The sequence below is a fragment of the Notolepis coatsorum genome, assembly GCF_963971535.1.
Source record: "Notolepis coatsorum genome assembly, chromosome: 4".
NCBI classification, from domain to species: Eukaryota; Metazoa; Chordata; class Actinopteri; order Aulopiformes; family Paralepididae; genus Notolepis; species Notolepis coatsorum.
Genome location: NC_140168.1, coordinates 10,256,603 through 10,283,117, shown reverse-complemented (window position 1 = coordinate 10,283,117; position 26,515 = coordinate 10,256,603). Strand labels below are relative to the sequence as shown.

Genomic DNA, 26,515 nt, shown 5'->3' with positions numbered 1-26,515 from the left:
AGCGATTGTATACTACATGAGCACATCAGAATGTAAGTGTCTGTCAATCTAATAGTGTGCTTGAGTAGACTATTTGTGTTGGAGATGGCATTACAGAGACAGGACAAGTAACAGCTTTTGTATGTTGAGTTAAAGGGGACATGCGTTGCTATTCCTAGCACTATTTGGGCAACTTTACACAATTCCTGTGAGTCTATTGAAGACATCTGTACGTTTTTTTTTTTTTTTAAATGCATTGTTTTATATTTCTAATCAAGTACTCAAAACCATCATTTTTCAGCTTCAAGATTTCAGGCTGTTAGGGGCCTGGCTCCGCCCATAAGCACTTTGAGTGACAGTCAGTCCACACAGTCTGCGACTGGTAGACGGAGAGAAAGAGAGAGAGGGAGGGAGGGAGGGAGGGGGTGGGAGAGAGAGAGAGAGAGAGAGAGAGAGAGAGAGAGAGAGAGAGAGAGAGAGAGAGAGAGAGAGAAAAAAGACAGGTCGTTATTGATAAGGCTCTCTCCCTCCCTCCCTCTCTCTCTCCCTCTCGGGTGTGCTGTGCGGCAGCTTGTGGGGGGGGGGGGCCTCCCTTCCTCCCTCTCTCTTCCTTTTTTTCCCTCCCTCACTCTCCCGTTCGGAGGTGTGTGCCGCGCGGCAGGTCCCCCCCCCCCCCCCAAGTGCTCCCGAATGCTCTCTATCTCTCTCTCTCTCTCCATCCAGAGTGCATGCAGAGTATGAGGAAGTGGTTTCCACTCGCTGTGTACAGTCACGTCTATACTTTCCGTAGCCGCATTTCTGCAGACCCCTCTCTGATTGGTTGAGCCCATTTCTGCAGACCCCTCTCTGATTGGTTGAGCGAAGCCCCTCTCTGATTGGTTTAGCTCGTCACGCGGCAAAAGGCGAGCATAATGTTATCATATCAAGAAGCTAACATGGGGCTGGCTGCTTTGAGCACACGCGCACATGGGGCTAACCGCTAACATTAGCTAGCAAGCAGCTATAGCTAAAACGCTAACTAGAAGCTAACCACTGTATACAGTTCCAATAGACTAACATACACCTCTGTGATTTAAATGTGTCCTTGCCTTAGACTCGAGGGTTGTACTAGGGTTGGATGCAGACATGCAGTTCCCCGTTGGTCAGTCTGTCTGTTTTCCATCTTCTACTGTGTTTAACGTTATCTGTTTGCGAGTGTTTCCTTGACTGATGGCTAGTACCGCTGGACTTTTATTCAACATTCTATATTTCCGCGGGTTGGCCAGTACTGCGGGAACTTTTATTAAACATTCTATGTCGCCGTGGCCCATTCAACTTAATACTGTCACTCTTTTCTTTTTTTGCCATCGCACCAGTGCTACTGAAGTCAATCCATTCATCGCACAGACTGACGTCAGTGTAGCACGTGCAACATATATATCGTACTGTACAGCCCTGCTGTAAGGCCTTGTAACCGTAAAGGTGTAATCTATTTTTATATAGGATGCCATATATATGGCATTCTGCCACCACAATATAACATAACGTTATATGTTATTTCACGTTTTATTCATAACGTTATGCACATTGTAATGTTATATAACATAACGTTGTTATTTCGCGTTCATCTCATGCACCTTGTTGTGTATCCTGTTTCTTTTTCCTCATTATTATATTCAGAGTTAATTATATTGTTTACACTGTCTTTCTTCTATTATAACCCTGCCCATTTGATGTTCCCAAACATTTTGGGAACATCATATTCAGAAAGTATCACAGAGACTTCTATTGACCAAGGAATTAGTTATTATTAGTAAGACACAACATTTCAATCAAACATATAATAACATGTGTTTCATCATACCAACTGATCCTGGTGTGACAATACCCAACATTTAGATTAACCCAGTTAATGCCTTAACTAGACAGTTACAATGTAACATTTAGATTAACACAGTTAATGCCTTAACTAGACAGTTACAATGTAACATTTAGATTAACACAGTTAATGCCTAACTAGACAGTTAGAAGAAAGCAGGAAGCCGGACCAGCACTCTCAGATTCAAAGTTTTAATTGCAGCCTGGAACATACATGTTTCGGAACCAATGTGTAACTAGACAGTTACAATATAACATTTATATTAATTAACCCAGTTAATGCCTTAAGAGAAAGAGTCTGGTGGTCAATGTCACTTTGGATTGCTACAGACTTTACTCCTGTTGGGAAACTATAGCGATGGTCTGTGCTCACCACACGAGCCGGCGTCTACCCCCGAGCTTCATTTTACCAATCAGAGAGGGGCTTCGCTCAACCAATCAGAGAGGGGTCTGCAGAAATGGGCTCAACCAATCAGAGAGGGGTCTGCAGAAATGCGGCTACGGAAAGTATAGACGCTGTACAGTCAGTCTAGGTAGATTGTGGGCGGGCATTAGCTACAACCACAGAGCCAATCACATCACTGTCTGCTACCCAGAGCCTGAGTAACGTCACACAGGCCTTCAAATCAGGATGGCCTAATTTACTGGAGCAGGAAATGATCTGAGCTGAATCAGAGCAATCCGCCAATATGGTATTTAGACACTAAAACACATTGATACTAACTCCTATTACTATAATACAATGCTAGAGACTGAAAAATGACATTTATAATGCATGTCCTTTAAGTATCAGAAAACATTGTCACAAGAGGGATATATTTCCAACCTATAGTGCTACTCAAGGTTCTTTGGTAGACTATTGCATTGGTCCATTCATTGAAGATGAACGCAATGTGACATCCTTTACTAGGCTCACCCACCAACAGTTCAGGTGCTGAACTGCTGATCCGAATGTATAGGTAAAAAAAAACATGCGTTTTCATCAATAAATAATTCTTTAATGGGGCCCAGAATCTCCAACAACGCCCCTGGGTATAGGTACCGTCATGCCATGGTATGAACTTTTACAATACCACAGTCGATAATATATACATATTGTACAAAAAGGTATACATATACTCTATATTTTTTATTTTCAAAAAACCTTTCCTGGCAGCAGTATTAAAAAGTAGCGGAAAACTAAATAGTGTACCATAAAAACTAAGATTATATATTTTACAGTAACCATAGTATTTCTATATAGGTCAATTATACAAATAATGATCAGTAATCCTAAAAGCTATAAGGACAAGAGGGGAGATATCCTGCAGGCTGCAGCCAATAAAAACATCTTAGACTGTATGTTGGGATACAGGACCATATTACTATAATAGGTGGCCTATATAATGAGGGGCTTTTTTAATCAGGTCACTGAAGCTCTTTCTTTGAGTGATTTCAGCAGTATCTCATAGAAAAGGATTTTTAAATAAGCATTTCTGGCATAACCTCATAACTCGATATCAGTGATTTCCTTTTACTTGTATTGGTTGATATTGTCCTTACATTCATAACCGCACTAGTCAAAAACTAAAATAAACTGTATAAGATAATAATAATATTGGCTAAATAAGGTTCCCCCTCAAAATATACACTGTTTTCATCAGACAGCCGTGTCCGTCAAGCGTATACTCTGGCTCTGCTCGAGCGTGACCACACTGCCACCAAGTGGTAGACAGTGACACTGTTGCCTTCTCCCAGCAATTAAAATGATTTATTCATGGCCAAACCAAGAATGAAGACAAGGACACGTGGGTTATTGTTTTACAGTAAAAAATGAAACCAAAAACAAGATTTTATTAAAGAAGCATAAAAAATAAAACTCTTGATACATTTCTCATAACCGTCAAGTCAGCTCAAATCATACGTTTATACAATTCTTCTGGCTGCACGGTTAAAAGGTCCATAAACTTTCAAATAAAATATATTTCAATTTTAAAATTTCTTCAATAATTTTTTCTCATTTTGTTATAAATTGCCTATATGTTGTACACAGGAAATAAGGAAAATAAAAAAAATGGAAAATAAAAAATAAATTTGAAGTAATAAAAAGGGTCACATTATTGTCTGGGATATTTAGGTAAGCAAATAAATTGTAAAAATAAAGTGTGTAAAAAGTTTTTTTTTTGTTCTCTTAAAAATTATTTAGCTAACGCCTGGTGGCTTGAAGACATGCAGATGGTTAACTTACAAATAATGATACATGTTCTTAAAAACTACACTTATCTTCAATCAAGTCATTTTTTAAAACTTTTTCCAAAAAACGAGAATCCGAATGATTGTGTTCAGGGTTATGTACATACAAGTCAGGCCTGAAACCTAGTTTGCTGAAGCCTTACATTTTGGTTCCGCATACAAAAGGAATTAAAGCAAAATAGGAGGGGCAGACTCAGAGTCTTGGGATGTGGTGGGGGGGGGGGGGGGGGGGGGCGGGGGTCACCCCTAACCATCGGGGCTCTCTCCCCCTTCCCAGTCCGTCACAAAAATAAGGTTAGAGGTCACTGGATAGCGTTCCTCAAGAAACCCTGTTTTCAAACCGTTAGGGAGGGAACGGGAAGGGATGAGTTCAGCAAAAAAAAGTAAAATAAAAAATCAGCAGTCAATGAGAAATATTTGTACCTTTTAACGTTTAAACTACTGTACATTACCCTAACACTCTCTCCCATTGGCCAACAATTCTCTGGTGTCACCACACCAGGATCTACATTAGAGCCATCTGGCACAAAAAAAATTGAATACACTTGTAAATGTCTTGGAAAAATAAAAAAAAATTAAAAATAAAAAGAAGACATCTTGGACAGTTCTCGAGGGCTTTAAGATTGGCCATAATAACACAGATTCACACACGACAACAGTCACCATTAACCTGTTCCGTGGTGTAGAGACATTCACACCCCCTCCTGCATTCGTTTTTGAGTCTTGCAGGAGAAGTTTAAGAGGCAAAAAAAAAAAAGGTTTGACATCATCAGACCCAGGCAGGGACGGATTGCCAGGTCACAGGGAACAGTCCCCCGCACAACGAGGGCAACGGGAGTCAGGACAGACAGGGCTCTACAGTGCACTGGAGTCGTCGGCGAGAGGACTTAACGTGCCCCCCCCCCCCCCCGCGCTACCATACGCAAAACTAGCGGATTTGTTCTTCAACGTGGTTCAGTAGGGAGTTGCACCAAAGCACCATAAGACGAGTGTGGACAAAACAGGAGAGCCATTCAAAAGCCAGAAAGCATGTTGCCGTGTTCAAGCTAGGACAGTGTTGTTGTTATTAGATTACTATGGAACAGTAGCACATCAACAACAAGTCAGGCATCCGGAGAAGCACACGGCCCAATACGTTTAACATTATACCGGCTCGGAGCGCGCACACACAGACGCGTTAGGGTTTCAACGCGGTAGCCATGACGACCGTCTACAATACATCATTCAGACGTACCCTTCCCCTTCCTCGACATGGGGGGGGAAAACCAAAAAATGTATGATAATCCCAAGAGTACAGTCTGATGAAGTGACTACACCTCAAGGGGGGAAGGGGGACACGTTTTTGAATGTTCTGGTGTGTAGAGCTTACGTGCCTCTGTAGTTTCATTCACAGGATGTGGATTATGACAGGGAGTGAGCACCGGGTTCTAACCTACACTTGTTGTTTTACGACTGCGGGGATAGACCGGTTAAGAGAAAGGGGGGGGGGGATTTGAACACGCAAGTGTCTGGAAGCCCTGGATGATGTAGCTACTAGCTGCCATAAAAAGGAGTAGTTGATTTATTCGTGTTATTGTCGTCACCGGTGAGAGAACCTGAAAATGTCACGCGTGTGTGTGTGTGTAGTCACGGGAAGCCCTTTAGCGTCAAGGTTGTGTGGTTTTTGATTCCGTCGCCATGGCGACATCTCATTCTATGACCAGATTTTCCCATGTTATGTTTGAAAAGGGCTAAGAGATCACACCAAAGACCACACGTATGTACCGTCGCACCGAAAACCCCGTCATGTCCAAGTCATACTTATAAAACACTATTAGGAGGCAGTTAACGCGAACTCACACTGAGGGGGGGGGGGGGGGGGGGGAAACACAAATACACAATAAAAACACAATTATCTAAACAGGATGCAACTTTCCTCCAACAGAGAGGTTTGCCTCTGTCCGGCTATGAAACAGGGGACAAAATCTCAAATAACTTATGCTCCATATAGTGCACTACATTTGGCCAGGCGTATAGCTCTATATGGGGTGTAAAAAGGGTGTCACTTAAGAGAGAGTGCCAAACAGCTTCGCTGTGAAAGTGGGGGTGGAAGACCAAGAAACATACTAAAGAAACAAAACCGTAACCAGGGTTTTTCCTTTTTTTGTCATCGTCTTTTTTTCTCCTTTTTTTTATTTTCATTTATTTTTTTTGTGGGGCCGAGAGTTGCAGTGCATGGAAAGACAGCTCAAACTACCTAGAACCCTTATTACTGTTTCAGGTGAAAAGGGGCAAAGCCATCTCTCCTTTAACCAAGACCCCGAACTGACCCCGTCTCGAGCCCCCGCCCCCCTCGACTCCATCCTCCAATCATAACAGTCGCTTCCCTTGACTAACTTTTGTTGAGACCAGCGGCGGCTGCGATTGGAGGAGTGGATCGAGAAAGGAGGGGGGGGGGTGGGGGGTCTCGAGACGATGGTCAACCGGACAAGACATTCACGCGTGTGACATCACAACAAAGCCCTATCTTATTCCTATACTTCAAAATATGTCAGTTTAGCCACACACACACTCGACAAGTCGACAGTCAAAACGACCTATTAGAAAAACACTAAGGTATAACCCAGTCTAACTGTAACAGAGGATCCTAAGGGGTCGGGGAGAAAGGTCTCCTGACATGAGAATGGAGGACAAGCGGACATGTCGTCCCTAAACCTAAGCTCTGGGGGGGGGGGGGTAAAGGTGAGGAGACATGGGACCAAAACAAGACCTGTTCATTTCGATTAAACACACAACTTGATGCCAAAAATGTATACAGGGCACTAGAGTCTGTTTTGCTGGAATCAAAAAGCCTGTTTAACACATGGCTTGTGGATCATTCCAATCTACCACGACACACACACACACAAATACACACAGGAGAGAAAGAGTCCCAACCTAATCTAAAAAAAGAAGAGCGATGTAGAAAAGATTGTCAGGCAGACCAAAGGGGACAGAGTAACGCGACCTCATTCCTTCAGTATTATTAATATGCGTTTCAGTCATTAGGATAATTTGTTATTCCCAACGTTACGTTTAGACGCTCCTTTGGTCTGGGAGCTGTACGAGTCATGGGGCAGCCACGGCAGATATCATTTAAAAAATGTTTTTTTTATACGGCAAAGTCATCCTTATTTGGTATAAACCAAACCGTCATTCGCCCCAAGGTGATTTGACCATGAATACGTACTATTATCATATTATATAACCTGGTGCCGCTTCATCATCATTTCGGCTGTTGATCTGCACACACTACATCCACACTGATTATTGTAAATTAGTGTTATTTAACCCTTTCACTACCACACTACAGAAGGTTTAACCGTTCCCTACCACACTACAGACGGTTAACAGTCTGTAGTGTGGCAGTGAATGGGGTTAACCTTCTGTATTGTCGCAGTGAAAGGGTTAACCCTTTGGTAGTGTGGTAGTGATGTCGCCGCTATAGGGCAGAGGAGCCACGACTAAGAACGTCACTTCTGTACAATATCATGGAGAATCTGAATTATGAACAAATTATTGCGGCTGCCTCAAACGACTCAAACTCGTTTACCAGACGGTGGTGGATAATAATAATACCCTGCGTTTATGAGACCTAAAGGACCATCGGAAAGTCCCACTGGGGGGGGGGGGGGGGGGGGGGGGAAGAAAAGGAAAACGTCCTTCCAAAGTCCCTCGGGTGCACTGGTCTGACGGTGCCTGACTAAAAATGTCTACCTACCTTTGTGTCTGTAAGCTTCAAGCTTGCACAACAATAGCAACCCCCTCTCCTTAATTAAAATGTTACAAACTACAGCATGAGTGAGACGAAAAGGAGAGAGAGAGAGAGAGAGAGAGAGAGAGAGAGAGAGAGGATTGTTTTAACGGTCGTCTGCGTCCTGTTCCGTGAACATTAAATGAATGAAAGGAGTAAGAGAGTAAGAGTAGAAAAGTGCAGGCCTAGAGAGACAGCGGCGTCGAAAAATATCTGTTAAGTACAAAAGTGTCGAAGGAGGGAAAAAAAAAGGCTGCGAGAGATAATAACAAGCAGAGGGTCAGATCCGAGATCTGAAGAAAGCCAGGGAGGGTGAAGGAGGAAAACGTAGAGACAACAGACCCAGCGGGGCTGAACTAAGACCAGCTGGACACAGACTGGTCCAGGTCAAAAAACACGAAGGCCTGAAGGAAGATAATAAGACACTGGTTTCCCCTTCCGGACGCCCCCCCGCGCTGCGAGAGCTCGTCGTGAGTCCAGCCCGTCGACCGTTCGTCCTCAAAACCAACCTCAACTCAGAATATAATAGTTATTATTATCGTCATTATTATTATTATTATTATTTATTTTTGACATTGTTATTAGCGATAAAAACAACATCCGTATAGTGTTTTTTTCTATTTAATGCAATTGTTACGGTTCGTCCTATACGCGTGTGTGCCAAGATCATCAGTGTGAGAGTCCTTCCATCCACTCCTCCAAAGTCCATGCCCCCCCCCCCCCCCCCCCCCCACTTCAGTATTTTAGATGAGAAGACAATTCAAGTTCTGTTTTTTCCTCCTCCCCTCATACGACAACACCCACCCCTCCCCTCCGCCACCACCCACCCACCCCCGGGGGGCATTAGGAGAAGATGCGGATGCACTGTGTGGTGGGCATGTGGCAGACAGGGGGGCCCCCACCCACCCACCCACCCCCGGGGGGCATTAGGAGAAGATGCGGATGCACTGTGTGGTGGGCGTGTGGCACACGGGGCACTCGGGCTCCACCGACTGGCAGATCTGCCCGGCGCACTCCATGCAGAACAGGTTGTGGCCACACGGCACCAGGGCCGCCGTCACCTCGCTCTCGAAACACACGAAGCAGTCCCTGTTGAGGAGGGGGCCCACGCCGCCCCCCACCACGCCGACCAGGCCCCCGCCGCCCACCACCGCCCCCCCGGGGCCACCACACTTCAGCCGCCCCAGCATGCCGGAGGCCAGGCCCCCGCCGCACCCCTCCGAGTCGGTGGGCGAGCCGCCGGGCAGGGAGGAGGCCGAGCAGGAGGAGTAACCGGTGGACGAGCCCCCGGAACTGGAGCTGGAGGCGCCGGAGAAGGAGCCGCCGCCGTTACCGGCGTTACCGGAGGACTGCAGCCAGGAGAGGGTGCTGAGGGGGTCGCTCTGCGCCCGGCGGGCCAGCGGGTGGTCCAGGAGGGGGCCCCCCGCCGTGGTGGCGCCGGCGGAGATGTCCTGGGGCAGGGTGGGGGACAGGCGGGGGGTGATGGCGCCGCCGCTCAGGCCGCTGCTGTTACGCCGGAGGGGGGGCTGCTGCTGCTGCTGCTGCGGGGAGGAGCCGGCCGCCTTGTTGCCTCCCGCCGCTCCGTTGAGGAACGGCGCCCAGATGTTGGCGGCGCTGAACTCGAAGGCCAGCTCCTCCGAGGAAGAAGAGGGCATCGCCGGGGCCGAGTCTCCCCCGAAGGTGAACCCCCCTCCCCCTCCTCCGGAGCCGGTGCTGAAGGGGCTGGTGGGGCTCCCGCCCTCCGTCGCCCTCCGGCTGGCGGCGCTGTAGTTGTCCGAGCTCATCCCGCTGCTGCCGTGCGCGGCGTGGTGGTGGTGGTAGGGCGCCGAGGAGGAGGAGGACGGCTTCCGGCCGCCGCCGCCGGAGGAGGAGGAGGAGTGGTGCTGCATGGCCATGGGCGGCGGGGGAGGGGGCGGAGGCGGCGGCGGGGGGGGAGCAGCGGAGGGGGAAGGATGGTGGTGGTGGTGGTGGTTGTGGTTGGTGGCGCGGGACCACAGCGCCGCGCCCAGCCCGCCGCTCAGCGCGCTCAGGCCCTCCACCAGGCTGACGTCGGTGCCGTTGGTGTGGAAGTCGTTGTCGCCCTGGAGGTCCACGAAGGCGCCCGTGCGCAGCGTGATGTGGGTCTCGATCTCCTCGCGGGCGCGGTCCACGTTCTCCGGCATGCCCGTCACCTCGAACACGGGGTCCTTCTCGCGGCTCGGCGTGACGATGTACGTGTGCGTCTGCTGCTGGATGCGCTTGATGGTCGCTCCCTTGGGTCCGACCACCAGGCCGACCACCCGGTAGGGGACGCGCACCTGGAGAGAGGGGAGGAGGAACGTTTGAGTTAAAGTTTTGGTGACTTTCTCACGAGCTGCACCCAGACTTTGGAACACCCTCCCTTCAGACTCTTCGGCACTCTCCACCTTTAAATCCCGACTCAAAACCTACCTGTTCTCCCAAACATACAACCTTCCCTACACATAACCACCCTCCTCCAACCTACCACCTCCCCTTCCCCTTCCCTACTTTCTCTCCGTCTCCTGCCCCCCCCCCCCCCTCGGTTTCCTCACTTCCCTGACTGTTCCCCTACTGGACTTTGTATTTGTTACTTGTTACCCGTGGTTGTATGTCCTGCGTCTTCATACTGTTGCTTATTCCCTGTGGTTCTTTGTTTCTCTGTTCATTTGTTTTGCTCATTGTCAGCGTCTTTGGGTTTTTGTAAAAACGCTTTATAAATTAAATGTATTATTATTATTGAGCATCTAAAGCAAGGGTTGTCAAACGTTTTCATTTTATTTAGGATTTTTTTTGGGGACCCCACAGGAAAACTCCAACATTTTGGGAAACTTCAATCGGTTCGGATCCTTTGAATGAAATGAAAATGTAAACAAACACTGGCCTCACGTTAGAAAGTAGCACTGGTGACGTGAAATCACTGAGCCCAGAGAGGAGTGGTTCGGCAAAATATAGTTCCGCGTATATTTGCTTAGAAAACGTAAATGTCGAATTCAATTATTTTTTATTTCACCATGTGGTAAATACACAGGTCACAACATGTTTACAGGAATGTTTTTGAGTTGTATTTGGAGTGTATTTCTTGACTGTAGGGGACTGTAGGGAACTTCAGGGTAAAGGTCTGACCCACTTGCAGTGATTAAGCTAAGCTACGCTAACGGTGCGGGCGTTCCCTAAGCCTACTGCATGCAGAGAGACAAAAAAGTGTATGTATCTTCTTGTCTAACTCCAAATAAGCTAATTTCCCAAAAAAAAAATGTTTTCCTTTAATGTATCGTGTAATTTCAAACATGGATTTAAGGAATATCAAAATAAAAGCACACGTTGAACTTGGTCATGCATATTTATTAGAACATTCTATTACAGCACTATGTTATCAATACACATTTATAAAACGAGGCATATTTAGCCAAATTATGTTGCCAGAACATAAACATTTTACTTTCCAATGCGCGACCCTACTGTCAACTACCCGCAAGCCCAATTTGGGTCGCAACCCGCAGTTTGAGAACCACTGATCTAAGGCCCAGTCCACACGATCACGGGTATTTTTGACAAAGGTTTCCACACAGTGGTTTTAAAAAATAACCGCTGCGTACTCGCGGTAAGGGTAAAATCCACTAATATACATGTAGTACAATGCCAAAGCAATAGGTGGCGATGTAGTTCAAACATGAAGGCCATTTTCAACCAATCAGTCATGCGCAAAACAGAAACCCGCCATCTTTAAATTACCTCGCTTAAACATTAGCAACATAGCATTTAGTTGCAGCAATAAAAGTGCAATAAACAAAAAAGGATACATTCACCGTGTGTTCTGCCTCATTTGTTGAAACAAAACAAACCATCAACACAATTTACCACCAAGAGCGGAGAGTTTAGTCTCACAAAAAGATTGCTGATGTTGTCAGCTTACATGCTAATGTGATTGGGATTTGCCATTATGATTTGATAGTTTATTTGATAGGGACAACACATGTCAATGAACATCAAGTACAAAATACAAAATGTAAACATGCAGGGTTGTAGCAAGAGCTAATTTACACCCGTAGTCCCTAAACAGGAGACAGAACTGCGGGTTGCGACCCAAATTGGGGTTGCGGGTATTTGATAGTGGGGTCGCGCATTGGGAAGTAAAATGTTTATGTTCTGGCAACATAATTTGGCTAAATATGCCTCGTTTTATAAATGTGTATTGATAACATAGTGCTGTAATAGAATGTTCTAATAAATATGCATGACAAAGTATAATAGTTAGCATTGCGGCTAGCGTACATTAGCGTAGTAACGTTAACACTAGTAGAATGAAGGATGAAAACGTTATTTAACAGATTGCAGAATGGGTACAATACAATACGGCTCAATACAAACAATTGTTTTTTTTTATCCACTTTTTCTCCCACTTTCAATTTTTTCTCCCATCCCAATTTTCATATCGTCCAATTCAACCCTCCCCTGTCTTCGAACGTTGTTTCTTGCCTCCCACAAGCCGGCTGCAATGTGGACTAAGTCATACATAGCACGAGTCCCCTCCGATACTCGAGGTAACAGCCGTCGCATCTTTTCACCTGCGCAGCTCGATCTTTCAGCGTCAGGGGTCTGGGCTTTGGAGGGGCCCCGCCCCCGTCGCTTCTTGATTCTACTGCGCAGGCGCACCATCCGACCTGTAGGAGTCGCTGTCCACAACGCCCGATCCCCACCCTTCAGTTTCCCTCCCCGTAATACGGCCAATGTGTATTACTGTGGACGACCAGCTAAACTGAAAGCAATGTGGAGAGCGGGGCTCGAACAGGAGGCATCCTGTTCGAGCCCAGTCTCCAGCATTCGTTGCGAGCGCCTTGCCCACTGCGCCACGTAGCCGCCCAATACAAACAATTGTTAAGGGGATGCAGACTGTTGTAGTTTAGACTGGGTTCCTTATAACAATAACTTGACAACACATGAGCTTAGTTGGTAGCCGCAGCTACTTGGGACAGCTCTGCACTGGAAATAATCTCGGTTACTATGTCCACACGCAACCACTGCAACCGGGATGCTCGCAAAACTCCGCCCTGGACTCCGGTTGTAAAAGATCACGGTTGCAGTGTTCCAAAAACCCGGATGCGTGTGGACGAACAGTGCAACTGCGCACATTAAATCACGGGTACATAAAACCCTGCGTTCGTGTGGACAGGGCCTAAAGCCTACACTGAAAAGTCCATCACAAAGACTCAATTAAATTAAAAACAGTTTCTACTGATGTTTATGAGGCAGATTTCACAGAGCAGGTGTGGAGGGTAGCAATCTGGGGTGGCAGAAATCACAGCGGAGCCTCTTTGAAGTGTTGTGCGCCTAACTCAATCCAAGCAGCAGTAATTTTGTGTGGGTGTGTGTGGGGGGTAAGTGTTCTCAACACTGTCCTCGCCCCTTATGACACTACTATCACCGGCATCTATGCCGTGGTGCTTTTTTCCTATTGCTAGGTTTTTGTGAGTTTTTCCTTACCTTCGCGTGCTGGTATGTCTGGGAGTGTTGCATTTATTTATTTAAAAGAAATTTGGACTTCATGGTGGTTTTGTTTTGTTCTTGATTTATTGTGACATCAGATGTTTCTTCTTGACTTGTTTAACTGTTTCAGCGCCAATGGCGAAAAAAGCAAAACACGCCATTCTCCCCATTGCATTACAGCAATGGCGTTCTAAACCAGAAGGTAAACAGCACCCCCTTGGCGTCCATTGAGTTAAAGAAGACGTGTCTGGCCCATGGGGAAATTAACATGTGTTGTTGTCGGGCCTTACAAATACATTTAATTTTATTCCTTTTCCATGTGAACTCGTTCCTGCACGTGTACTCACCCCAGTGTGTGGCCCAAGGGATACATTACAGACACTCTGGCTGCTGCTGTGACTTCACGGTCACCTCCACTAGCATTATTTGCAACAATGCCTTGTGCACTTTATATCCTTCTACCACTACACCGTGAACTGAATGTGCAATACTAGGGGTGGGGGAAAAATCGATACGTAGTAGTATCGCGATACTTTGCGTGGCGATACTGTATCGATACAGGGACGCCAAGTATCGATATTTAATTATTCATAAAAAATTTAAATAAACAAAATTGAATAAGGAAGTTGCATTGTTCATTTCAATACCTGTAATAGTACAGTAGTCCACACACACGTGCATTCAGTTAAGTTGGAATATGACTGTAATACAAACAGTTCAGTTTGTCAGGTACATGCAACACAGATTACAGTGTTTACATCTGTCTGCTTGAGAAAATACCTTGTTCTGCAATAAAAACGATTGAAGTGAGATGAACAGACTGAACTTTATTTTATTAGATAAAACATGTTGACAGTTTTACTTTGCAGTTGAAAAAAGGTAATAAATTAAATTTGATATTGCGATATATTTAGTATTGCGATACTATCGTATCGTGATGCAAGTATCGCGATAGTATCGTATCGTGAGGTCTCTGGCAATTCCCACCCCTATGCAATACTGTTACTCCGTCACTCGTGCCTTATTTTTATCTACATAAGATATTTTTTGCATTACATCAGATATTTCTACCGCGATCAAAGCGATCTGTGTGTAGGTGTATGTGCTTATTACCGTTGGCTGCGGTTGGGGTGTGGCGCCCCGCTACGATGGTCATTTCATGTATGGACGAGGAGACAGTGATAATCTAGCGTTGATTTCAGGATGATTAGATAATCAGCCGAAAAATGTCAACGTGATGACTGGATTACAGTAAAATTCATTTTTCTCACCTTTTCCTGGAATGACAGAAAAACACCCAAACCATACTCTATTCAAAACGGTATAAAACGGAAATGTACGAATGAAAAAACAATCCGTCTCTGCAATGTTGACTAGAAGCAGCTCACTGAGACCCGACGGCGTTATTAGACCCATAGATATAAGATATATTTTAAGCACTCGCAAATGCCACAGTCTAAGGCTGCGGTTACACACAGGGCCATTTTCGTTTAGTTTTCAGGGTCAGTTTCAGAACGCAGCGTAATGGCAGGCAAGTTAGACATCTGTTTTTGCCTCCTGAGCACAGTGATGTATATACATGTAGTACAATGCCAAAGCAGTAGGTGGCGATGTAGTTCAAACATGTAAGGGCATTTTCAACCAATCAGAAAAGTTGAATGTGCCAATACACTTCCTGCTTTAAAACAACAAAGCCACCATCTTTAAATGCCTCGCGTGAGCCATTTAGCCAACGTAGCATTTATTTTTAAGCAAAGAAAGTGCAATAAACAAAACGGATACATTCACTGTGTGTTCTGCCTCTCATTTGTTGATGAAACAAAACTAACATCAACACAATTGACCACCAAGAGCGGAGTTTAGTCTCACAAAAAGATCGTCGCTGATTTTTTGTTAGCTTAACGTGATTGGGATATGCCAGTATAGCATTGTGGCTAGCAGCGAAGTTTGTTAGCTTATGTGCTAGGGATATGCCATTATAACAGTATAGCATTGTGGCTAGCAGCTTGGTAACGTTAATGCTAGCAGAATGAATGGATGGAAACTTTATTTAACAGATTGCAGGATGGGTACAATACAATACGGCTCAATACAAACAATTGTTAAGGGAATGCAGACTGTTGTAGCTTGGACTGGGCTCCTTATAAGAATAACTTGACAACACATGGTAGCCGCAGCTCCTTGTGACAGCTCTGCTGTAAACACTGGAAATAACCGTGCGGGTCTCTACTGCGCATGGGCGTTGAGCAACAACGGCTCCGTATCCGGCTCGCGCAGATTACATGGCACCATTGTCTGCGAGTTTTGGCGAGTATCGAAAACGGAAACACAATTTCAGTTTTCCTGCCAAAACGGCATTTCTTTTTAACTTGGACAGCAAACGTAATCATTCAGCAACAAAAACGTTGCTGTATTCAGCAGTGTAACCATGGCCTAAAACTATATCCATTGAATAAAGACCTGGCAATGAATGGGGTATTAGCGCCCCCTGCTGTGGCGGTCAGTGTTAATGCAGTTTTTTTTTTATTGAAAAAAAGAATCCGATCCAATATGTATGGCTTAAACCCAATTTCCGAAAATGTGTTACACTTTAAATGAAAAAAAAAACGTATTTCTTGATTCAGAACAATTTGATCATGGATGAACAAAACTTTCAATGTGAATGGTTGATTTCAATTACCGTACTTTTCGCACTATAAGCCGCAGCAGCTAAATTGAATGATGTGTACATATATAAGCCGCACTGGACTATAAGCCGCAGGTGTTTTAATGTTTAATTACCATATGTAAGGGTTCGTGCACAGAGGGGATTGTCACAATACTGTCAAACAAATAACAAGAATTAACTCATTTACAAGTTGTATTAAGTTTAGCAAATAAGGGAACAGATAAATAACATTTCAATGCAGTAAAAAAAAGCAATATTTTCGGGTTTGGTCCACATATAAGCCGCACCGTTATATAAGCCGCAGGGTAGAAAAATGGGGAAAAAAGCCGCGGCTTATAGTCCGAAAAGTACGGTACTTTTTAAGCACCTTGTTAAATAGGGGCTGTTTAAGGAATTCCAGGCCTTGGCTTTTTTTCATCAAAATGTAAGCACTTCAAGGACCTTGTGCGAACCCTGGTACAGCAGGACGCCCTGGCTAGAGTGTCTGTACCTCTAACCACACACCCTCAAGACCCCTACGCTCTGCATCTTCTGGCCGCCTCAGACCTACTCCTAACCGAGCTCTGGTTAAGGGGATTTAGACCAGAGAAAGACTTTCGTCTTTCTAGTTAGGACAGCCAAAACCCGACCAATGTTTCGCCGTCGACTAAAGACGCACTTCTTCAATCATTATCTGAAAAATAAATAAAATAAAAAATCTAACCCTAACTAACCTTATTGTCATGCATGCACTTAATCCTAATATACTAACCTACACTGTAGCACTCAACACTTGATGAACATTGTTACTCAGCTGATAGTTGTAGAGTTGATGTTTTTTCTCTTTTCCATGCATCCGAGGCTCGTGACGCAGGTTTTTTTTGTTTGTTTGTTTATTGGTATCTAGCAATATTATTATTATCGTTATTATTATTAGCGTTATTATTGTTATTATTATTCATGGTCACATTATTATTGTTATTATAATTATGGTAATGATTATTATATGGTATGAAGCCGTAAGGTGCACTTGAGCTGACCATTATGTTAAAATAAATATGAAGTTTGGAAGGGGGCAGGAAACATAAGTTTTCTTCATCCTGCTAGTTTTCGGCCATGGGTGTATCATGTTAAAAAAAAAGAGATGTTGGTGATATTGTGCAAAGATGAACTGTACCCCCATGTACGAAACAAAACAAAATAAAATGAATGAACGATGAATCCTGCTGTCTTGTTGTACAGAACTTGTAAGTCGCTTTGGATAAAAGCGTCAGCTAAATGACTAAATGTAAATGTAATGTACCTGTATAGTGGTCTGCCCGGGGAGGTGTGGCGGTCCGGGCAGAGTGCCCCCCCCCGCCGTGCCCCCTGTTCCCGCGCCGGCTTTGCAGCGGGACGCCCGGATCATGGAGAAGTGTTCCGCCGCGGAGACAATCTCTCGTTTGGCCATCTCCACGTCCTCCCGGCGGCCCGTCACGATGAAGACGGGCTCCTCGCCCCGCACCGGGGTCTTTATGTACGTGTTGGTCTTGGCGCGCAGGGCTTTGATCTTACAACCTAGAATCAAGAATCAATCAAGAGGTTTATTTGTCACATACATACCAGGGCATACAGTGAAATGCGGGTGGTCTTGCCCGCATTGATAGTGCAAAATACAATAATAAAATTGAATAAAATAGGCATCGAAAAAATAAAATAGATAAGACACAAGATATGCATGGTAAAAAAAAAATTAAAAAAACATGCTAGGTTCCTGAGAAACTGGTTCTTATATACACTATGCAATATACAATTTACAATGTTAACTCTTAATGTATCTAAACTATACAGTACCTCCTTCTTTTAAAGTGTTTCTAAAGATTCTATTTTTTAAAGTGACATTTTGTTTAAAGTGATTTTTGTTAGCGGTTGCCACATGAGTGGTGTGTGTGACTGTGTGTGTGTGTGTGCTCATGTGTATGTGATTGGAGAGTTCAGTGTTATGGAGTTATGGGACACACAAGCGTAAAGAGATGACGGATCTTCATTTTTATACACGTGGGGGGATCATTTGAGTCGTCAAAGATGAAGGTATGACACATGTATACTCAGTCAATAATATCACAATATTTGCGTATGTACATAGCCCACCCTGGGCCTAACAAAATTAATAGTTGGTTTCAGGTTGGTTGTCAGTTTGGCCATGGGTAGGTAGGGAATTTATTTTATTTTATCTTTTTATTTTATTCTTTCCCACGGCGACTATGGATAGGGAATTTCTTTATTTAATTAAAATGTTCACAACAACATGGATGCATGTACTCTGCCAGCATGTTTAATATCCATAATACTAAATGTTTGACTAAGATTTCTATGAAACTTTATTCTTATAAAAAAAAAAAAAAAAAAAATTATATATATATATATTTTTTTAAACTCATAAAATATATTGGGTCGCACCTAAATCGGCAGGGTCGGTCGGCAACCTGAAACCAACTATTCTTTTTGTTAGGCCCTGGTATAATATACAGACTCTATCCTAACTAAGTCAACCCCAGATACAAATAGGCTAGATATAGTTAAGCAAAAGCCACCCTGTACAAATACAGTATTCGATACTAAGTCGATAAATTCTCTGAAATAATAAATAATAAAATAATAAATAATAAATAATAAATAATAAATAAATAATAATACAAAATAATAAATAAAATATAATAATAATAAATAAATAAATAATAAATAATAATAAAATAATAAATAAATCTAACCCTAACTAACCTTACTGTCATGCACATGTCCTAATATACTAACCTACACTGTAGCACTCAACACTTTGATGAACATTGTTACTCAGCTGATAAGTCGCTTTGGATAAAAAGCGTCAGCTAAATGACTAAATGTAAATGTAAGTCGTAGTCTACCTTGGTATAGATAAACAGAATAAACACATTATCAATAAATGTGCGTATACAAATATGATAAACGAGTGCCACGTGCACATTAGCTCCATCAGATACGTGTATACGTTTATATGTGACAAATAAAAACAAACTTGAAACTTGAGATTAATCAGTTCACAACACGGTCACAAAATGTAGGCCAAATTAAATTAAATTAAAGTTGTGTAAAATCACTGCAATATATATATATATAGAATATATATGTTTTCAAGTACTCTACATATAGGGCATGCAGGGGGCCACGGATTTATCAACAGATATGGGGGGGGGGGGGCTATTTTAGAATGTCCCCTGACAAAACATGACAAGTCAACATTGACTCTTCCACTTTCTACGTCAAATGTATATGCTCTTTTTTTTTAGATGTTATTTTGTATCACAAACAGTACTGTATTTGTAAATCTGGTATGTCATAAATGTATAGATGTAGCAGTACTGTCTATCTGTATGTCATTATATGTTATGATGAATTGAAAATGGGGGACCCTGATGTAAACAAGAGGAAACTCTTTCTCTGGTCTGCATCCCCTTATTAACAATTGTGTGTATTGAGCTGTACTGTATTGTACCCATTCTGCAATCTGTTAATAAAGTTTTCAATCAATCAACATGCAATGCTTATTATAGCCGCTTAGCCATCTGAGCTAACAACACACACCCAGAGAGTGAGCTGCACTGTGTCTTTAAATATGGACGGGACACCGTGTGCAGCCAATGGGCTGCGCGCTGCGTGATGTCATCCTGGTCACGTGGGCAGCAGAGAGAGCATGGCTTTTTCAAACAAAGAGAACAATGAGCCACAACGTTACCGCGACTCGGACCTCCACCGAATATAACCCAACACCACCGGGTCGATGTCAAATATTAACTATCATTTATATTTATATTAACACAAATAAAATAAAACTATTAGAGGTTTCAGAAGAAGCGAGAGCGGCGTATATAGGTAGGCTAGGCTAGACGGATGATGGGTGCAGGGCGTAAACACACCGCCCCGTGTCTGGATCTGCCCCGTCTCGGCCTCCTCGATCCACACAAACATAATTTAATATTTTGTACATTTATAGCATTATACGCGCGGGTGTAGTAGTGTGTTCGTGGTTCGTATAAAACTACTTGAAGGGGGGACGCCATATCCAAAGTATTCGCCGTGTTTCCTTTGTGTTTGGTGCTGCAGACTGCTGCTCGACATGTCCAGACTCCCGACAATCTGCCGCTTTGTCTGACCCTCTCCCACCCCTCCCCCTCCCTCCCTCTCTCTCCCACTCTCCTCTACCCAGCCATTGTCTCAACAACACTGCCATAAGGGGGGGGGGGGGGGGGGTGCAAATCAGGTAAACAAGTCTTTTTTTTACAGGGGCTAACCCACATTATGTAAGCCCCATAAAGAACCACAACAACACTGACTGCAGTCAAGCCAAGAGCAGCAATAATAACACCTGGTTGTTAAAACTTCAGACCCACCTCTCTCTCTCACCACCAAGAACCCAAACAAAGGACAGGCTGGCCGCATGCTTGCTGCTGCTGCTGTCCCTATTGTCAATTTATCAACCAAGCCAACACAACAACTATAGGAGACCAACAACAACAACAAAAGCTTGATCCCCTTACCTTGTCGTCCCACTATCTCTGCGACGTGTTCAGAGCTGGGCACGGGCACACACTCGGTCATGTTGACGCTCCTCTTGCGGCTGCAGAGGACGGAGCTTTGTTCCCCGCCGTGGTGGTGGAGTGGGAGCATGGAGGAGTGGGGGCCGCCGGCCACCATGTGGTGGTGGTGGTACCCCCCTCCTCCCGAGGAGCCGTAGTACTCTGGAGACGGCGAGCAGGACGTCGGGGAGTCCCGTTGGGAACCGCCGCCGCCCGGATGATGCTCCAGCATTTGTAGATCATAACCCCCGCCGCCGTTGCAATGCTCCGACCCCGGTCCCTGGTGGTGGGTCAGGGTGCCGTCGAGCGGGTCGACCACCAGCCCCACGCCCCCCCCACCACAGTCCACCTTCTCCAGGGCCATCAGTGACAGCTGGTCCAGCAGGGCGAAGCGCAGCGCCTCTTGGTGGTCCTCCTCGCGGGACTCCGGGTCAGTCTCCCGGGGGGGCAGTACTAGTCCCACCCCGCTGTGGTGCTGCTGATGGCTACTGACTACCATGTTGTCGTGGTCCATAATCTCGGGGTGGAATAAAGGGCTAGGCATGTTGTCCCCCCCCGTGACAGCACATCAGATCTCGGGGATGCCTTGTGTTGTGTGTGGGGTTGGGGGAGTTGTGTGAACACTCCCTGTAAAAAAAAAAAGGAAAAAAATTATGAACACAAAAAAATACAAAATACTCATTCAAATAACCACAGACACAAGACACTTCTTTTCAATACACACGAGGAGGCAGAGACGCTTATGTTTAATAATGTTAGGGTGAGCATTAGTGTGGGATTGAGTCTGTCTCTCTTTTTATTAGATAATATTGTGACAACTATATTTGTATTGAAGGCAACTTATTTATACCATTGTTGTGATAACTATTTGCATTAAAGTCAATCTATTTGTATACTATACAATATTCAATAAAGATAATTACATTAAATATAATTGCTTTGTCTCGTCTGTTGTATACCCTGCTAAGCCTCATGGTTACATAGAAAACTATCCCACTGTCATGTTTTCCCCACATTACTAGGTTACAAAAAAAAAATAAAAAAAAAAATACTTATTTCAACTAACCACACACACAAGACACTTATTTTCAATACACACGAGGAGGAAGAGACTATTATGTTTATAATAATAATACCAAACTAGAAAACTATCCCCACTGTCATGTTTTTAATATTATACTATCTTGTTATTTAATTTGATCTAGCACACGAGAAAGAAGCATTTCTGTATGACAACTAAATAAAGAAACTTGATGTTTTATCCCCACATTACTACTAGGTGCCAGTGTGTGTGGGATGGATGGAGTGTGTTGGGTTTGGGCGCCCTGTGCTTTGTCTCTGTGTGTGTTGTTGCTTTTCTCTCTCTCCTGCCTGGCATTGATGAACCCCCCATCATCCTGATGAGTTCTCTTGTTGTCGAAATAATAAAATCACCACCAATACAAATGGGGGAAAGGCATTTCTTCTTCAAGTCACCAATAATAAACCAAACCCATCATCCACATTGATTGAGCCAGGCTGTTGTTAGCTCCCCCGGCAGCAGAGCTAGCTAGCCGCACAGACACAGTCACGTTGCCGACCCCTTTGTTTGGGAGACGACCAGTGCTGCTAGCTAAGAGAGTAAAAACACACACTGACACAGTTCTTCTTAGTCTCTCAAGTTCAAAAGCAACATAAGTTAATAATAGTTAAAAGACGACCCGAACTCACTTCGTCTTCCCCTCGTCTTCACGGCTTCTCGACGCTTCTTCTTCCACTTCTTTAAGGAGGAGATGAGGAGGAGAAGAGGCAGCAGCAGTCAGCAGGCAGGAGGAGCTAGCAGGGGGCTAGCCGTTAGCTACAAGCTAGCACGCCAAAATTGGGGGCGTTGGGAAGGGAAAAAAATGTTTCTTAATAATAAAAGCGAAGAGAGGAGGACACTCTTTATTTATCCCACTCGAGCGGAACGACACCACTGCTAGTCCTTCGTTCTTTCCGTGTGTCCGGCCGGGTTGAGTTATTATCGCCGAACCTGTGTTTCTGTAGTTAGATAGTGTATAACGGTTACTGTGTTTCTCTCTGCTTGTGCCTCTGACCCTCTGCTCTGCTCTCCACTCAAACCGCCTTTGTCTCGCGCTGGAGGCGCACGCCGCTCTGCCGCTCTGCCGCGCTGCCGCTCCGCTGCTGCCTGTCTGTCTGTCTCGCGCTAAAGGCGCACGCCGCTCTGCCGCTCTGCCGCTCCGCTGTCTGTGGGACTGTCTGTCTCGCGCTAGAGGCGCACGCCGCTCCGCTGCCGCCTGTCTGTCCGTCTCGAGCACCACCGCGCCGGTGACGTCACCCGCGACACAACAATGGGTTCAAAGGCCACGCGACGGCACACACAGACAGGAGCAGCAAAGCATCACTACTGGACATTTAATTAGCAACTATTTTTATTATTTTCTTTAATCGTCGATTTTACCCATTTTCTTTTTTACGTGTGATTTTAGACAGTGTGGTTTACTTTTTTTTATCCGTTATTATTATTCATTGTTTTATCTTTCTTTTATCGTGGCATGTGAAGCACTTTGGGCTGCATCTTGTATGAAAAGTGCTATGTAAATAAAGCAGCTCGCGCCGGCTGCTGCACTGACTGACTGTCGCGCGATCAATGCTATTGTTGTACTTGTCTTGTCTGGTGGTTCATTAATAATTGCACTTTATTTTCCAGAGAACGCCGTTCTTCAATTGCATATCGATTGTTATATAACAATGTATTATTATTATTATTTTTTAATCACAAGAGTTCATCATCATGGCTACCTTGTCACTATTGAAAATGGGGGACCCTGATGTAAACAAGACAAAAACGTCTTTCTCTGGTCTGCACCCCCTTAACAATTGTGTGTATTGAGCCGTACTGTATTGTACCCATTCTGCAATCTGTTAAAAGTTTTCATTCATTCATTCACACGGTTTTCAGGTGGTCGAATAATAGAACATAGAACTCACCAAGTCAATAATGGCTAAGCAGTGTTGTGTGCAGTGATTTCCAATTTGACTTCAGTTAATCAATTTCATTCATTATTATTCTTATCTATTTTGGATAATCAATAACGTAACCCCGTCCATCGCACGCCAAAATACAAGCTCCTCAATGACCCCGAAAACACCCCCGACATCACAAGGAAACGTCACACCATATATATTTTTTATAAAAAGTTCCATTTATTTACTAGTGAAAATAAAATGGTACAGAGACCAATGATGGTGGGGAGAATGTCTTGGGAATGAGGTACAATCAAACTTACATCAGCATCACACAGCTGTTAATAACATCTTCTCAGGGTTTTTACATTTTTCTCGTGACTGCTTGTAAAATGTTCCTATTCATCAAAAATGTCAAACAAGCTTAAAAAAAAACTGAACAATGAATAGTGACATAATTATTATGTCAAATCAAAACAACTGAAAAACATTATTAAAAATTCAAAAGAAAAATCCCAAAACAGGGAACTGTATTCCATAATAGTGGGCTCGTCAGTGACGGCCATAACCTTGTTCACGAATATAACACAGAGAAACGTGATGAAAAGCACACAAAAAAGTAAATAACTAGAGAACATACAATAGTGAGCACCATGTCCAATTGTAAGATGTGAGAAGAGAGTTTTGTTTAAAAGAAAAAGGGAGCACCACATTAAATCACAGTTTTTGAGAGAAAACAGAACAGGACACACCCAATACCAAACAGATCCCCTACCTGCAGGGCATCCGACTAGATCTCAGAGAACTGGGAAGCAGTTCAAATATGAAATATGAACTACTAAATATGAACTATGAAATATCAGCACATAAAGGAAGAAGGGCTGGGTGTATACTAGTCGCAATGAGCAATCAAATAAACAAAGAAACTAACTTAAAGGCATACTGACAAAGTACACGAGGCAGCTTCCCAATAGTACAAAAAGTGTGCACGCAGAATATCAATATAGAGATAGTTTACAGGCCTAATCAGTGATCCAAAATGTAAACAAACGTTTAGCCCCACCGCCAAAAGATAATACAAAATCGAGACGTGTTTTTAATTCTCTAGTTGATTGACTTGCGCTCTTGATCCAAGGACCACCGCTGGACAACGGGCAAATTGGGTGGGGGGGGGCGTTTATTTTAAATTGTGTTCACTGCATTTTGTGACTGTAAAAATGTGTTTATAAACACTGGAGTAGAACAGGGCCCTGTTCCTTGTACATGGATAACAGAGTTAGCTGGATAAGAGATCAGACATAAAATGCCTTTTTCTGAGCCAGGTTTTGAGCTGAAGTAGTTGTTGCTCAAACTGAGAAACTGAACTGAAAATCCCAGCCTCAAAAAAAAGGGCAGGTTTCTTGAATGGATTCAGATTGAATCCTCACTAGTCCCACGGCTCAGCCTACTTTCAAATTACTTGTTAAAAAAAAAAAACGTGCCACTCCATGCCTACAGTATACAGTATATACTTAAGTATGCCTAAGTGACCCATCTCAAACCCCACCCTCTTTCCTTGATCCTCCATTGTTAAGTGCGTCACTCCTGAGAGGGTCATCATTGACTTATCTCAAACCCGCCCTCTTCTCTGGATCCTCCAATCACAACTGTTGCTCCACACACACACACTAACGATTAGCCTACCATAAAGAAAACAACAACAATCAATTATTATGCTACAGTACAAGTGGTGCAATTAAATCGGCTACATTTGATGGAATTTCTTTTATAATTTATACATTTAGATTTATCTAAAAAATATCTGCCAAGCTTGTTCTCTCGATTTAGATGCTTTGGCAGATCTCTATTTCACCATTATGATTACTTTTGTTCCGTTGCCCTGGACACTTGAATCCACACTAGTCCAATCAACCCTGCACCCGTGTTGTGTTGGAGGAAGAGAGTTCGCCATATCATGCAAATTAACAAGATGAATCAGATGCGGCAGACGTAATTTTATCCAGGACTAGTTAGACCTATATTCCAATGGGTTACTAATAGTTCCAAGTTCCAAATAGTGTATTTCCCCATCTTCAGATCAAATGCCAAATGTATGTGAATATAACCCACGTTGATATGGATTATATAAAAGTAATAATCAGATTTAGCCTTTAACCCTTTCACTGCCACACTACCAAAGGGTTTTACCCTTTCACTGCGACAATACATAAAAGGTTAACCCTTTCACTGCCACACGGCAAAGGGTTACCCCTTTCACTACCATTACAGAAGGTTAACTCTTTCACTACCACACTACAGAAGGTTAACAGTCTGTAGTGTGGTAGTGAAAATGGTTAACCTTCTGTAGTGTGGTAGTGAAAGGGTTAAAGTGTTGTTTATTAAACTATGGACCCAGACACACAATGGGCCCCTGGCTCGTGCCTTGTGGGTCTCCACATGACCAGAATACTGGTATATTTTCAATGAGTCTGTGTCCCAAGACAAGACAATCATTTTCCCAGCTAGCGTTCCACATAAAAAAAAAAAAACATGGTTTAAAACTCTGAAAACAGCACACTGTGCAATAAAAGGTGTTTGTTGTAACAGTAGAATTGTACAATTTCAACTATCTCTATGTCTTAATACCTGCGATGGGAGTCGGATGCTACTTTTTGAGTGGCAAACTACCTGCCGTGACATCGTCATGGCAACGCCACATAGAACACTGAACATTCTGAATTCGGTTCAGAACAGCTTGTTAAATAATAAGAGGCCTTTCCCCAGAATCTTTAGAATGCCCCATTTTTTCATTCTTTCCTTCACGCTGAAAGAAAGAACTACACAAACAAGGCCTCCCATTATATCCCCGGGCTATTAACGACCCACCTGCGACCGCTGCCACCGCTGCGGCAGATCCTCTGTGTCAACGCAGTAACTTGGAATTGTTTTCATCAGAATCCTTTTTTGTATTTGCTGTGAACATTCATGACCCCCCCCCCCCCCCCCACCCCACGACCATTTACTTTT

The 26,515-nt window shown here is 43.9% G+C and overlaps 1 protein-coding gene across 1 annotated transcript; it reads right to left on the bottom strand.

Annotated features, from left to right (window-relative positions):
• Window positions 1-8,766: 8,766 nt before the first annotated feature.
• LOC311227302 (RNA-binding protein MEX3B) lies at window positions 8,767-22,632 on the bottom strand (the record flags this gene model as incomplete). Its single annotated transcript, XM_084312903.1, has 4 exons — window positions 22,274-22,632; window positions 20,525-21,190; window positions 17,275-17,528; window positions 8,767-10,137 (listed from the first exon to the last, which is right to left on the bottom strand). Exons 2-4 carry the CDS (start codon window positions 21,105-21,107, stop codon window positions 8,767-8,769), a joined length of 2,208 nt encoding a protein of 735 aa, XP_084169029.1. The 5' UTR covers window positions 21,108-21,190; window positions 22,274-22,632.
• Between the last annotated feature and the right edge of the window lie 3,883 nt (window positions 22,633-26,515).